Below are 13628 nucleotides of genomic sequence, written 5' to 3'. Positions count from 1 at the left end.
AACTCAGAAAACATTTCATGTGTCAGGCCACTAGGCTCGCTCCTGGGGCAGGGAGCCATGGAAGGAGCTTAGGAAGACCGAAGATGTGATTGCCGTCTCTGTCAGTGCTCTGTGCTCGTGGAGCTGGACCCCAGACAGGCAATGCAGCTGACTCAGGCTGGGGACAAGTGTCCTCAGGGCATAGCATAGCTGTTCTCTACACTTCACAGGCTGCCCGTCTTAACTATCTGGTCTCTCTGCAGCCTCCTCAGTGGGAACCCTGAGTCGTTTGTTTTGTTTTTGTTTATGTCCTTGTCTTTTTGAGACCATTTCTAACAACTGACCTGGAACTTGCGATGTGGCTGAGGATGGTCATGTGACCCTCTTGCTTCCCCCTTCTGGGCGCTGGGGTTCCAGATGTGCACATCACACCCATCTCCCGGTCCTCTTCTCTCTCCAACGCCACTCCTTCGTTACCTGTCCTTCCTTCTGCCAATCAGTGTGGCCACTGAGGGCCATTTATGTGCATCCTTTCTGGTTGGGCAGCGAGGTTGCCTGAGCCAGGAACGCAGCAGTCAGTCCTGCTGTGCCTCTCCAGCAACAGGGCACCACGTCCCTGCCTTCCTCTCCACTCTGCTGACTCTGCTCACATCAGAGTAAATGGAAAATAGCTCCCATGCACTTCAAAATACATTTTCCTTCCTCCCCGCACAGCTTGCAGCTAGGACGGAGCTGAGTGCCCGTCCTCTGTCTTCCCTCCACAGGAGGCAAAGCTGGAGTTAACCAGGGCACAAATGGCCGCTGTGCCTCCCTGGTATGTGACTCTTAAAATATTTATAGCAACTTAGAAAATGAAAAGCTTCTGGTAGACCATGCCAGGCTGGTGCCCACTAGGCTAAGAAGCATCACTTGGACAAAGCCAGGGGAGGCAAGGACTGGGTCTGCTCTGGTTTTGGGTGGGTTTGTTATCTTCTTTGCAGTGGGAGTGGGGAAAGCTAGCACAGAGTTCGGCTCAGGACAAAGACTGCTAAACAATAATTATTGAATTGAGTGAATAACTCCTAAGGATCTTTGTAAAATACTCACATCTCTGTATCATTGCGGATGGGCATCACCTTTATAGTGGCCTTTTAAGTAGGACTGGGCACATGAAATTAATCTCATGCTATCTAGGTGTAGTGAAACACCTGTAATTTTAGTGCTTGGCAGGTGGAGATGGGAAGTCCAGGAAAAATCACAAACCACACACACACACACATACACACACACACACACACGTATACCTACCACAAGCACTTTCTCACACACATATACACAAACACACACATACACACACACGCACTCACACATACTCAAACACGTACATGTACACATAAACATGCATGCTCAAACACATAAACACATTCACACAGTGCACTCACACATACACACACTCAAACATACACATACACTCAATGCATATACCCATATACACTCACACACACTCACACATACTCATGCACATACACTCATGAACACACACACACACACACACACACACACACACACACACAGTTCTAGTTTGCTTTTTGCTCCCTTAATAAATACCATGATGTCGGGGGTCCGATGCCCCAACATAAACTACTTTTCCCTCTCCGGACCAGCGTGGAGGCGTGGGAATAATTGAGACACAGTTCACACAGCAATATCGGAAGGGAGTCTCAGGCTTCATTCATTCCTGAAGATCACCCATGTTTGTTTTTCAAACACCTTTTATCCCCAAAGGTAAACTAAGGTAGAAGTTCATTACCATTCTCTTTCGGAGTAGCAGGACTGCAGTCACATCTGCAGCTTGGTCACTAGTTTGGAATTCACACCTCTTCTCAGGCGATCTTCGTAATTACAAAAGAGAAGAAACAGTACATCCTGAGCCTTTGTTAGGTAGCGGCAGCCGGTACAGCCTGTCTAGAGGGTACGTGATTGCTTTGGATACCAACGATGGCCCAAGAACTTGGCTGTCACATCATGTAGAAATATGGGCCTACACCATGACCCAAAGCAAGCTAGGGAAAGAAAGGCTATATTTTGCTTATACTTCCAGGTCACGGTTCATCATAGCAAAGGCAGGGTAGGAACCCAGCAAGCGCTCGACCCAGGAACCACGGAGGAAGGCTGTTTCCTCGTCTGCTCTCTGCTCATCCTCAGCCGGCATTCTTACACAGCGTAGGCTCACCAGCCGACGATGGTGCAGCTCATGGTAGACTGGGCCCTCTCATAAAACATCAGCCGACCACAGGACAGCCCTTCAGTGGAGGCTCCCTCTTCCTGAGTAACTTTAGATTGTGTCAAGTTGATAATTAAAGCAAACCAGGACGTACACCGCTCTGTCATCTTCTACCTCATGTGGCATCATTCTCCTCACACTCAAAATTTAAGGGTTGTTATGTTCTTCAGTCTTTGTCTTTTTTTTTTGTCGGTTTTTTATTTTTCTTTCTTTGTTTGTTTTGGTGTTTCGAGACAAGGTTTCTCTGTGTAACAGCCCTGGCTGTACCGGAAGTCACTTCGTAGGCTGGCGTTGAACCCAGAGATCCACAGCTTACTGTTCCACTGCCTGTTCCCCCTGCTCCCCCGCCCCACCGTTGTCTGCCATACTCAGAGAGGGGCAGGGCCACAGTCCCAAGCCCCCAGTCTGCAGCAGTGACATCCCCATGGTGATGGGTGTTGTTCCGAGGGACATTTGACACTCAGCAGCCGATGACCCCACTCCCCTAGCTCCCACACCCGACGGGGGACCTCTGGCCGCAGATATCCTTCCAGGGGAGGGTGAGGGAGCCCGAAAATCACATTCTCATCCTTCTGCCTCTCCTGCAACAGCCAGCGCAGTGCAGAAATTAATTCTGTCACAAGCAGGCTCCACACTGCTGCGTCAGCTCTGAAACGTTCATTTTTAATTTATTTATAGCTTGTCTCATTCCTCAAAGGAGTTCAGGCATCTCTAAAAATAAAGACAATAAAACAGAAAAATATACATATTTTAAAAATCATGGCCATGGGAAACATGCATTAGAATAAAATATCAATTATCACACACTTTCTGCCTGCCAAGCGTCCCCCAGAGGTGTACGCCGTCACTTACTAAAGTGGCCCCTCCTGCTGGAGGTCTCCAGCCTGCCCCGTTCTGGGTGGCTTGTGCTACAGCTGGAGCTGTGTTTTATAGTAATGGTGCTGGGGCTGGCACCGTCCTGCTGATAGCCTTCCTTTCTCTTGAGTGATTTATTCAGGATAAATGCCCAGGAGATGGATTATAGTATCAGAAGGTAGGGACTTCTCAGTCGCTCTAGCCACATGGAGCTAGATTGCTTGTTTGCAGGCTGTTATCAGCCCCCAATCCAAATCCCGGCCTGCCTTGATGCCGTGAGGAGAGCCCAGCATCAGACAGAGTCTCTTGGATTAGGGCAGTGGCTGGAAGGTGCTTCTTTCACCGAGTCCTCCACATTAGTCTTATCTTGGTGGACTGGCGAGGGGCAGGAGTGGGCTACTCCAGGCTTGCAGCTATGTGGCTGGTGACAGTCACGGGTTCAGGACTGGCAGGTGTGTGTTTTCCTCTTGTGCCCATTTCTCCCCAGCTGCTGCTGATTATGCTATAGCTTATCCCAGACCCTCATACCACGGATATAACCAGTAATGTTTCTACAACCCCAGAAAAACACCATAAAGCAGGTGGCAGCATTGTGTGGGTACCTCTGGGGAGCAATCCTGCCTTTGTCAGGAAGGGCAGTTGAAACATGGCCGTCAATTAGTACTGGTACTGAAGAAATGCCTTTGAGTCTCACAGGAAGGTTAGCACTGCCCAGGGTCTTCCCCGTACAGGGCGTGGCCATCTCCCCTTTCAGAGTAGAAACTCCTCAAAAAGATGCTTGGTAACTCCCCAGGAACTTGTTCTTATCACACCAGGGCCTTTCTGGGAGAACAGTGTTTGTCTCCTTCTGGGGAGGGGGCTTTAAGTGCAAGGACCGTTCATGCCCTTCCTCCAGGGTGGGATTCTCTGCAGCAGTGGCTGCACCTCCAGTGCATCTCTGTGGGAGCTAGCATGAACTTCCTGCTGTAGTGGGACAGCCAGGCAGCCTCAGGACTTCAGAGTTTTGGAGACTTTGCTATTTAGCAGACAGGGCCATGTACAATGGCTAAAGTGTTTGGCTGCAGGCCCTGCCTTCTGGTCTTTGAACTTTAATCTGAGTGATTGTAGAACCAGCCTTTTCCTCGCTGGGCTTTTCTGAGAGAATGGGAGAAAAGTGGATGAGAACTAGAGGTTGAACTTTAAATTTATTTAGTTTATGTGTGTGTGTGTGCTCACACATACACATGCACACAAACATGCCAAGGGCATACGTGTGGAGGCAAGAGGACAAACGTGGGAATCTATTCTCTTTCTACATTGTGGGCTTCAGGGATTGAACTTGGGCTTGCAGAGCTGGCGGCAAGTGCCATTACCACTGAGCTACCTCACCAGCCCCTGACGCTGTACCTTCTAACAGAACGAGGAAGGTGCCTCTGTTCCAGATATCAGCTACCCAACCTGAGCATGGAGTCCAAGCCTTAGATCTAAGGAAGACCCTGATTTATGCTCTCAGCCTCCAGCCCTTTAGTCAGAAGGAGTTTGCAGTCCCTCCCGTAGCAGACTAGGAAGCTTCTGTTCCACACAGGGATATGCAGGGGGTCCAGGTAGAGAACAGAGCAGCCTTTGCGGCCTCCTAAGACACAGATGCTTACCGCTCAGCCTTGCAGCCATGTGCCGGCTCTACCAGGGGACTTCCTCCACTACTGCTTCACAGGACAGAAGCAAGGGACGGGGTAAGGGGACAAGAAGCCCTAGAAAGAAGCAAGGGAAGGAACTGCTAGTGTGGTCCCTCTAGACAAACCCAGATCTCTACCTATGCCATCCCAGCCACCTTCTTGTTTCCACTCCTCCTCCCCAACCTCACCTTGTGCTTCCTTTACAGTCTTCATGAACACAGCCATCCCTATTGCTGCCGTCCTCATCGTAAGTGGACCCTTCTCTTCTGCACGGGGCTGGGGAGAGGACAGACAGAGAACCCTCCAGGTCCCACCCTTTTGCACAGGGACTTCCAAAGTTGTGTCCAGGGGTGGGGGGTGAACGTAGATGGATCCCTTCACACTCCTCATAGACAGGGCCTCTGTCTCAGGTCTTGGGGGATATGAGACATAATACTTAGAAGAATGAAAAAAAATTAAAAAATTAGTTAACAGGGCTGGGGATGTTGCTCAGTTGATAGAGTGCTTGTCTGGTATGCACGACGCCCTGGACTCCAGGCCAGCACCACGTAAACTGGGCATGGTGGCACATTCTGTACTACCAGTACGTGGGAGACGGAGGCAGGAGATCAGTTCAGTCACTTTTGGTTACATAGTAGGTTCAAGGCCAGCCTGGGCTATACAAGACCCCGTCTCAAAAAGAGGGAGGGGAAGAAGGAAGAAGAGGGGGGGGGTGATGTTTATAGAATTTTAAAATGGCTGTTTGTTCATTGCAAACACTTAAAAGATGCAACATATCTGTTGTGGAAATGATGGGAAGACTTGGAAAAAGAGTAAAAATGGAGGCTAACCCCACCGCTCCTCAGCATCTCCAGGGTGTTTCTTCTCGTCCTTTTAAGCAGACGATATGTCACTTCTACAGAAATAGAACCGTGTTGCACACACAGTTGTGTAACCTGCTTTTTTAGGTTTAGGAATATGCCACACACAGCTCCCTTATTGTGGCCTGGCATGATGTGTTTTCTCCAGGGCATCCTTGATGGAAGCTGTACCTAAGCTTAGCTGTGGAGTCAGGTCACATGTCCTACAGCAGGGCCCCAGACCCCTGGTGCCCACCCTCCACCCTCCCCTCTCCTCCCCTCCATGTCTAACCCTGAACTGGGTTTTTAGTTTAGTTTTGTTTTTTTAGAAAGATATCAATACTTCCCCTGAAGCTGGCATCCCTGAGCAGCTCAGAGCGCACAGGCTGTCAGACCTGGTTGGGAATTAATTTTCGATGTGACTTATTGAACTGATTCCTGGCCTGCACTCTGGGAACTGTGCTACAGATCCAGTCAGGTAGCCAGGGACAGACCCAGGAGGCGACGGTTTTGTAGCAACTATTTTTGTGCTTTTACCAGACTGAGGACTAGGGAAACTAGCAGCCAGAATTCTAAGTGGAACAGGAGCAGATCCAACCCCAGGACTCCTCCCTGCTTATTCCTGGCACAGAGGGGTGGGGCCAGAGGGAGCCACCCCACCCCTAACAGGAGTCCTGAGATTGCTGGGGACATTTCCATGAGCGATCGCGGAAGATGACCGTAGCTGAAAGCTTCCTCACGGGCCCTGTCGGCTCTCGAGTTTCCTTTCCAGGATCCACACCCGAGTCATCTATCCTCCCTGTGCCTTTATCCACAGACCTTCGTGGGCCACGTCAGCTTCTTCAAAGAGTCGGACTTCTCACCCTCAGTGGCCTTTGCCTCCCTCTCTCTCTTCCACATCCTGGTAACACCACTGTTCCTGCTGTCTAGTGTGGTTCGGTCCACTGTCAAAGCCCTAGTGAGGTGAGAGAAGGATCCAGGCAAGGACACCCCCGAAGCTGCCCATCACAGGACACACCTCTATTGGGCAGCTGTTACGGGAAAAGACTCTATGATACTAACATAGCAATTATCATGGCATCTGGTGTATAGTACATGCTCCCCAGACACTAGCCGTGGTGAATAACTGGTCTTAACCCCAACTAATGGCAGTACCAGCCAACCTTAATTTGAATGGTTTAACTAGAAAAACCAAACTCCAGCCATCCTTTAGCCTTATCATCCAACTAACCGTCTTTGACATTAAAGTAACCCAAACTAAACAAAGGTACTTCAAATTTAGACTACTGTAGGTCAACCTTTCTTTTTTTAAAAAAAAGTCTTAGGGGCTGTGGAGTGTTAACTTGATGGTAGCATGCTTATCTAGTATAAGCAAAGCCTGGTTTCAGTCCCCATCACTCTGCGTGTGTGTGTGTGTGTGTGTGTGTGTGTGTGTGTGTGTGTGTGTGTGAGCTTGGGTGTGGTGGTGCACACCTGTAACCCCAGAACTTGGGAAGTAGAGACAAGAGGATCAGGAATTCAAAACTATACTAGTAAGTGTGGGGTTAACCTGGGCTATATAGGACCTTGCCTCAAAACAAAACAAAGCAATAATAATAATAGTAAGGGGGCAGCTGGTGGACGGGTGTTAAGATAACCTAGTGGGTAAAGGTGCTTTACTGCCAAACCTGGTGCCCTGAGTTCAGTCCCCAGGACTCACATGGCAGGAGAGACCCACTCCCTAAAGTGTCATAGCCTGTGTGCTTCCCCAACCTTACCACACATAATCAATAAGTAAATCCTGGTAACATCTGTTACTCAGTCCCTTGGAGTTGCCCACTGCTCAGCTCCCTTGCAGCATGGTCTTTGTGGGGGCACATTTTGGACCAGGCACCCACTAAGAGCTGTTTTCTCAGCTCACACTTCCTCCTCTCCCCTCCTCTGCCCTGGGCAGGGGTGAAGGGTATCTCTTTACTTCCCCTTCAGCGTGCAAAAACTGAGTGAGTTCCTGTCCAGTGCAGAGATCCATGAAGAACAGTGTGCCCCTCGAGAGCCTGCACCCCAAGGCCAAGCCGGCAAGTACCAGGCAGTGGTGAGTGCCCAGCCTCCCCTTGCTGCTCTCAACAGTTTTTTATCCAAGTCCTCAAGCTTATGCCCAACTGCATTGGGCTCTCACATTCCCCCAGAAGGAATTCCCCAGGGGCCCTCACCTCCTAACCATTCACAGCCCCTCAAGGTTGTGAACCGCAAGCGCCCAGCCCGGGAAGAGGTTCGGGACCTCTTGGGCCCGCTGCAGAGGCTGACACCCAGCATGGATGGGGATGCTGACAACTTCTGTGTGCAGGTGAGTCCTCAACCCTGAATTCATCACACCCACCATCTTCCAAGAGAAGCTTAAGACCAAGAGCCTGGGTTCTGGGTCCTCCATCCAAAGCCTCCCTGCATGCTGAGAGGAATACTGGAGCCAAGGATATTTCCACCCCACTCATCAGGGGAACTCATTCCTGACACCCACTAGGGTACCTGAGGCAGGGCTTAATCCCGTCCTGTCCTGCCCAAAAAAGCACTGAAGGGGTTAGACGTAGTATCCATTGACCGTAACAGGGAAGGGGAGAGAAGGGACACTCCATAACTGAAAACCCCATTGCCTTCTGTTTTCTGTTCCATGGGGGCTGGACAATGAAGATCATCGGAGGCTTCTTCACCTGGACCCCTGATGGAATCCCCACTCTGTCCAACATTACCATCCGTATCCCCCGAGGTATGACCCAGCTCACTCCTCCAGATGTGCCCACCGCCATGTCCCAAACAAACAGAGAGGAAAAACAAAATTAATATTTGCTAAGTACCTGTCCACTGCTGCCTTGCTGGGCATAGTGAGGTCTGAATTCTAGACAGAAGCAGGCTATGCCCTCTAGGTGCCCATAGACAGAAGCAGGCAACCCCCAAGGTCAGAGTAAGACAGTGACCCCTTGCTGTTAAACCATCCATTGCCAGGTATTAGGCTTGAGTAGTCTAGGAAGATGTATGGACATGGAGGTTCTGAACAGGGCATGTTCCCATCAGCCTGGGGCAGAGGGTCTTAGTTGGGAGCCAGGCTGGTACTTTGGAGAGACTACAAGGAGATGAACTATCAGGAAGCCATGCAGGGAAGTAGGGAGCCACAGATCTAAGATAGGAGCCAGGCTGGCACTTTGGAGGGACTACAAGGAGATGAACTATCAGGAAGCCCTGCGGGGAAGTGTAGGAAGGACCTGGGGAGCTAGAGAAGGCTGTCTGCTTCAGAAGGAAAAACTCAAGAGAAGAGGGCTTCTTAGGCTTTCCGGGCAGGGGAGGAAATGAGGGGCCCAGGGCTGAGAGCACCTGCCCATCAATTCTGGCTGACATTGTTCAGACTCCACCCTGCTCGTCTCCCATCTGCTGCCCTTCATTCACACAGGCCAGCTGACCATGATTGTGGGGCAGGTGGGCTGTGGCAAGTCCTCGCTCCTCCTCGCCACCCTGGGAGAGATGCAGAAGGTGTCGGGGGCCGTCTTCTGGAACAGGTACCTTTGGCTCCTCTCCCTCCAGCCACCTCTCTCTGGAGGATGCCTCTGCACGGGTGGGCACTTAGGAAATGCTCTTCTTCTTCTCATGGTGTCATCGCTCTCGCCAGTCAGCCCTTGCTGTGCCATGTGCCAGGCTTTTGCACAATTCTATGCACAAATGAGTCCTTAGAACCAGCAGAGTGGTAGTACCAATTCTCATTTTATAGATAAGAGCCGTATTTGCTGTAATTCACACAACTAGCAAGAGGCAGAGGGGAGATTCGAACTCAGATCTGCTCACTCTTAGATCTCATATTTCCTCCCTGCCAACTTTGGTTTCAGGTTTTTCATCAGCAAAACTGACTGGGCCATTCTGGTTGTGTGTGGAGGGCCCAGAGTAACCCAGAGAAACACTGGTTTCCAAAGATCACTATCTTAATTAAAGAGTCCGAGCCTTAGGCAGAGTCCTTCATGAATCTATTATTTATACCCACCTACTTCTAGAAGGTGGTGAAATTAGCTGCTGAAAGGTGGATATCAAGTGGAATCTAACAGGCAGGAACGCTGAGATAGGAGCAGGGTGGAGAAGTGTTCAGAACTGCAGCAGGAGACAGCTGCAGCCACCCTGCAAAGCCTGGCCCTGTGCTCTGCCATTGCCCAGGCAAAGAGTTGCTCCAGTCTCCCAACTGGGCTCACAGCTCTTATCAGGGCAGCAGTCAATTTAAAAGGAGGGCCAGTTTGTCCTGCGGGTCATTTTTTAAAGGAAATTACCCCAGATGCCAGGTTTTGATAGCCTGAGCATGGAGCTGCACAGGAGGACTTCAGACGTTAACTGCAGGCTTCACATCCACTGCCTCTTTTCCAAACTGTCCCTGAATGGTGACCCCAGCAGTAACAAGTCTCTCTCCCTGCTGTGGCCATGGGCTAGCAAGTCAGTCCTTTGGGTTCCCCGAACATCATATAAGCCTTGTAATTCCCACTGGGATTGGATCCTATTAGGGAGCACAAGCGTCCCTGTCTCCATCCCACTGAGAGATCCCTCAGTGGTTCCCTGGGAACCCCTGGGACTCATGAGAGCTCACTATGTCGGCTTTGGTAACAACAACTCCTCGAGGCTTTGGGTGAGGCGCCCTTGCTGGTTAGCTGTGCATCTGCGACAGGAAGGCAGGAGCCTCAGTGAACTGAGCTGAAGGAAGTCAGTGTTTGCTGGGTTCATGCTGTGGACCAGGCCCTTAGCAAGCACGATCTCATCAAAGTCGTCCACTTCATGGCAGCAGCTGAGGCTCAGAGGGTTTGGGTCGCTTTCCGTTGGTGTTTACATCAGAGGATGACTTGAGGCTTGGCCATTGCTTCAGGCTAGAGTGCCCTGGAACCTGGTGCCAGGGAATTATTCTCTAAATCCCATGTTGGGGGCCATATGGGTCCAGTTTCTCCCCAGGGAAAAACCTTTTCTAGAAGGAATTGCAGAGTTCAAACCTGGAGATGCCCCCTGGGGATCTCTGGCCTGTGTCCTACACATCTCGAAAGCCAAAATGCCTCTGAACCTGTCTGCTGCCTCCTCTTCTTTTTCTCTCTCTTCTGCTTTGCACACCACTACAGCAACTCCTCTGGCCACCAGAGGTGGCAGATGCTACCCCAGGGATCCACTGACTCTGCCTTTTCTCCAAGATGCTCCAGTGCTAGGGTCTGGCTGCTGCTTCTCTTCCTTCAGGGGGATGCAAGAAGCCTCTCCATGGTGGCTAAGGCTGGGTACCTCCCATGTGCCAGGCACTAACCAGGATCTTCAGTGTCTCTGTCAGTTCCCTCACCCTGAGAGGTAGATACTGTTCTCCCCATCCAACAGATAAGAAACTGAAGTGGAACAAGTTACCCAGTTCTTGTCATGGCTGAAGTAGAGTCTGCATCCAAGTGGGCACCTGAGCTTCCACTGAGGCCAAAAGGGCATGAGAGCGTAGGAAGAAGTAACACCTCATCTGATGACCTGAAAGTTATCAGCCTCTTTGCCCCCCCACCTCTCTCTCTCTCTCTCTCTCTCTCTCTCTCTCACACACACACACACACACACACACACACACACACACACACGCATGCATGCTTGCATGCATGCATGAATGCAGGCACGTGCTCTTCACAGAGCCACTACATGAATCCTTGGGCTTTGCACACATCAAAACCCACCTTCCTCAGTGGATGTACCCATTTGAGGCACGAAGGAAAACTGAGGTCATAATAGGCTGACCTGTAGCTATCCCTAGGCGGCTCTGAGAACCCATTCCTGGCTCACTTCAAACTCCGGCTTCTCCACACCAATACATCAGTCTATTGATCTCACCTGTGATGCCAAGCCCTGTGCCCAGCAACAGGAATGCAATGCTAGTTAAGACTTGGGTCTGCTTGCAAAAGAAGGCAAGAGAATCAGTGTGACAGCAGAGCACCCAGAGAACAAGAAACCCTGTAGTCCAGGGGGAACCCCCTGAGGATGAGTGTGGGCTCATCTAACGGAATAGGCAGGGTGGGAGAGGAAGGTAACCCAAGTGAGGCGACTGTACAGGCCAAGGCTGGCTGACAGTGAAGAGCGTGGCTCTGGGTGCCTGGAGCACTGTGTGGGATGCAGGGATGGGGTGGCGGAGAGTGACGGAGTGACCTGACATAGAGTAGATACACCAGGCATGAGAAATAACACTGAACTGAAAGACTGTAGAAGTGCCTGCTTCTGATAAAGGATGATGGAGTCAGGGGAGGGACCAGAGAGGAGGTCACTTAGGAGTTTGTTACAATGGGAGAGAGAGACTAAACTGACTGTTGGCTTCTGCTATTTGTCCTGCAAAATCTTGGTACCCATCTGGACACCTTTATCAGAGCAGTGAGCTAAGAATGGAAACTGTGTGTTGGATGCCTGTCGTTCCTGGGAGGATATCCGAACTCACGATGTTGGACTTCAGGTCTTCAGAGAGATGTTGCAGTTGCAAAGTGAGCCAAGAACCAAATAGCTTTTGACTTAGAGGTCTCTCCTGATAGTGTATGCCTACAGCCAGAGGCAAGGGCCATGCCAGGACACTCTTTTTTACCAGGGTCAAGCCCTGGTGACCAGGCAGCCAGAAAGAGTTCCAGGGGGCACAAGGCAGGAAGCTGGAGATTAGGGAGGGGCAGTGTAGAGAATGCTCTGGGGAGATGGTTGTTGGTACAACTGTTCATTTATTTCTGCAAGGACCAAATGAGCTAAGTATGGCTGAGCAGCCAGGAGCAGATGCTCTGGGCCAAGCTGCCTGAGTTCAGATTTGATCTTTGTGTTTTGGAAAATTCCATAAGCGTTCTGTACCAGTTTCCCCTTTTAACCCATGGGGTTGATGAGAGGATTAGCCTAGCATGTAGCAAAAGCCCTATAAATATTATGATAAACATTATTATTCAGCCATGTACCTCCTTGCCAAGAACAAATTTCCTGTACTGTACCCCAGCCCGTCTCCCAGGAGAAACCATAGTGAGCTCCCTGGAGACAAGAACCACATTTTCTTTTTCTTTCCAAATCCATAGTCCCTTTAGTAAATGAATTCATTTACAAATGAATGAACCAGGGACTGCTTGGGACTGTGTCTCTCTCCCACAAGCCTTTGTTAAGTTGCTCCCTGATGGGAACTCCAAGCTTCTTCACCCACTCTGGGACGATCCAGCCCCATGACTGCGCCTTGCACTCTGTGTAGTGATCTGTCTGTGTGATTCTGGGCCCCTTAATGTTCCACTCTGTTCCCCAGTGCCCAGTGCAGGTCTGGGGCCCTTCTCTGTGTAACTACAGGGGATGGAAGCCTGGCCTTTGCCCTTAAGAGACTCCAGGTAGATAGCGCTCTGTAGGAAGAGCCCTGGGATGGACACTGAGACTCCATCAGCTGAGACACATCAAAGCTGTCCTGAGCAAACCTTGGTTCCGGGTCTCAGAGCCATGCGACTCCCACACGTTCCCTCTCCTGAGTCGTCAGCCTCTTCCTGGCTTCCTGGCTCAACGAATGTCAACCTGGGAATTTGCAAACTCCCCGTGTGATCTCTAAGAAGAAAACATGTTAATAAAAAGTCAATATTAGCAGATGCACTCAGGTACAATTTGTTTCCCAGGAAGTGAAAAGTAAGGCCATTTGTCTCTAGCGTGACTTCTGATGTCCCCAAGAGTCATCAGGAAGTAGGCCTTAGGAAAGCACAGGGTGGGGAGAAGTTCCCACCCCATGAGGAAGTACAAATTTGTTTTTCCCAGGACTCCCTGCCACCTTTTCCCTGCTGAGATGCCCACATGTGACCTGTCAGTGTGTGTGGCTGTGCCCAGTAGGGGCCCCCTAGCTCTGGACCTTTCTCAGAGTCTACCTGTTGATTTGTGGTGTTTGGCTGAAAGTTGCCTGACTCCCACCCTTAGTTGTACCCAAGTGTGTCTAGGAGGGACTGGGGGCTCAGATGCTCCTAGGTCTCCTTGAGGCATCCAGTAGACAAGAAGCCTGCAAAGGACTAGTCAGACTTGGGAACCAGGTGGTGTCTTTGGTCCTCTTTT

The 13628-nt window shown here is 50.5% G+C and overlaps 1 protein-coding gene across 3 annotated transcripts in view; it reads left to right on the top strand.

Annotated features, from left to right (window-relative positions):
* Abcc8 (ATP binding cassette subfamily C member 8) overlaps positions 1-13628 on the top strand; it is a 73951-nt gene that overhangs the window by 35415 nt on the left and 24908 nt on the right. For 2 of the 3 annotated variants that reach the window (XM_085682762.2, XM_085682761.2), the window contains exons 11-16: positions 4959-4999; positions 6409-6554; positions 7557-7662; positions 7798-7914; positions 8256-8331; positions 9010-9115. In XM_085682762.2, the coding sequence (XP_085538888.1) occupies positions 4959-4999; positions 6409-6554; positions 7557-7662; positions 7798-7914; positions 8256-8331; positions 9010-9115 (592 nt within the window). Of the gene's footprint in view, positions 1-4958; positions 5000-6408; positions 6555-7556; positions 7915-8255; positions 8332-9009; positions 9116-13628 lie in introns of all 3 variants that reach the window. The other variant, XM_087901512.1, reaches the window with a different exon arrangement.

Source organism: Myodes glareolus, chromosome 24 (assembly GCF_982192425.1).
Source record: "Myodes glareolus chromosome 24, mMyoGla1.1, whole genome shotgun sequence".
In the NCBI taxonomy this organism is placed as follows: Eukaryota; Metazoa; Chordata; class Mammalia; order Rodentia; family Cricetidae; genus Myodes; species Myodes glareolus.
The sequence above is the reverse complement of the archived record's forward strand: the minus strand, read 5'-3'. Positions and strand labels throughout refer to the sequence as shown.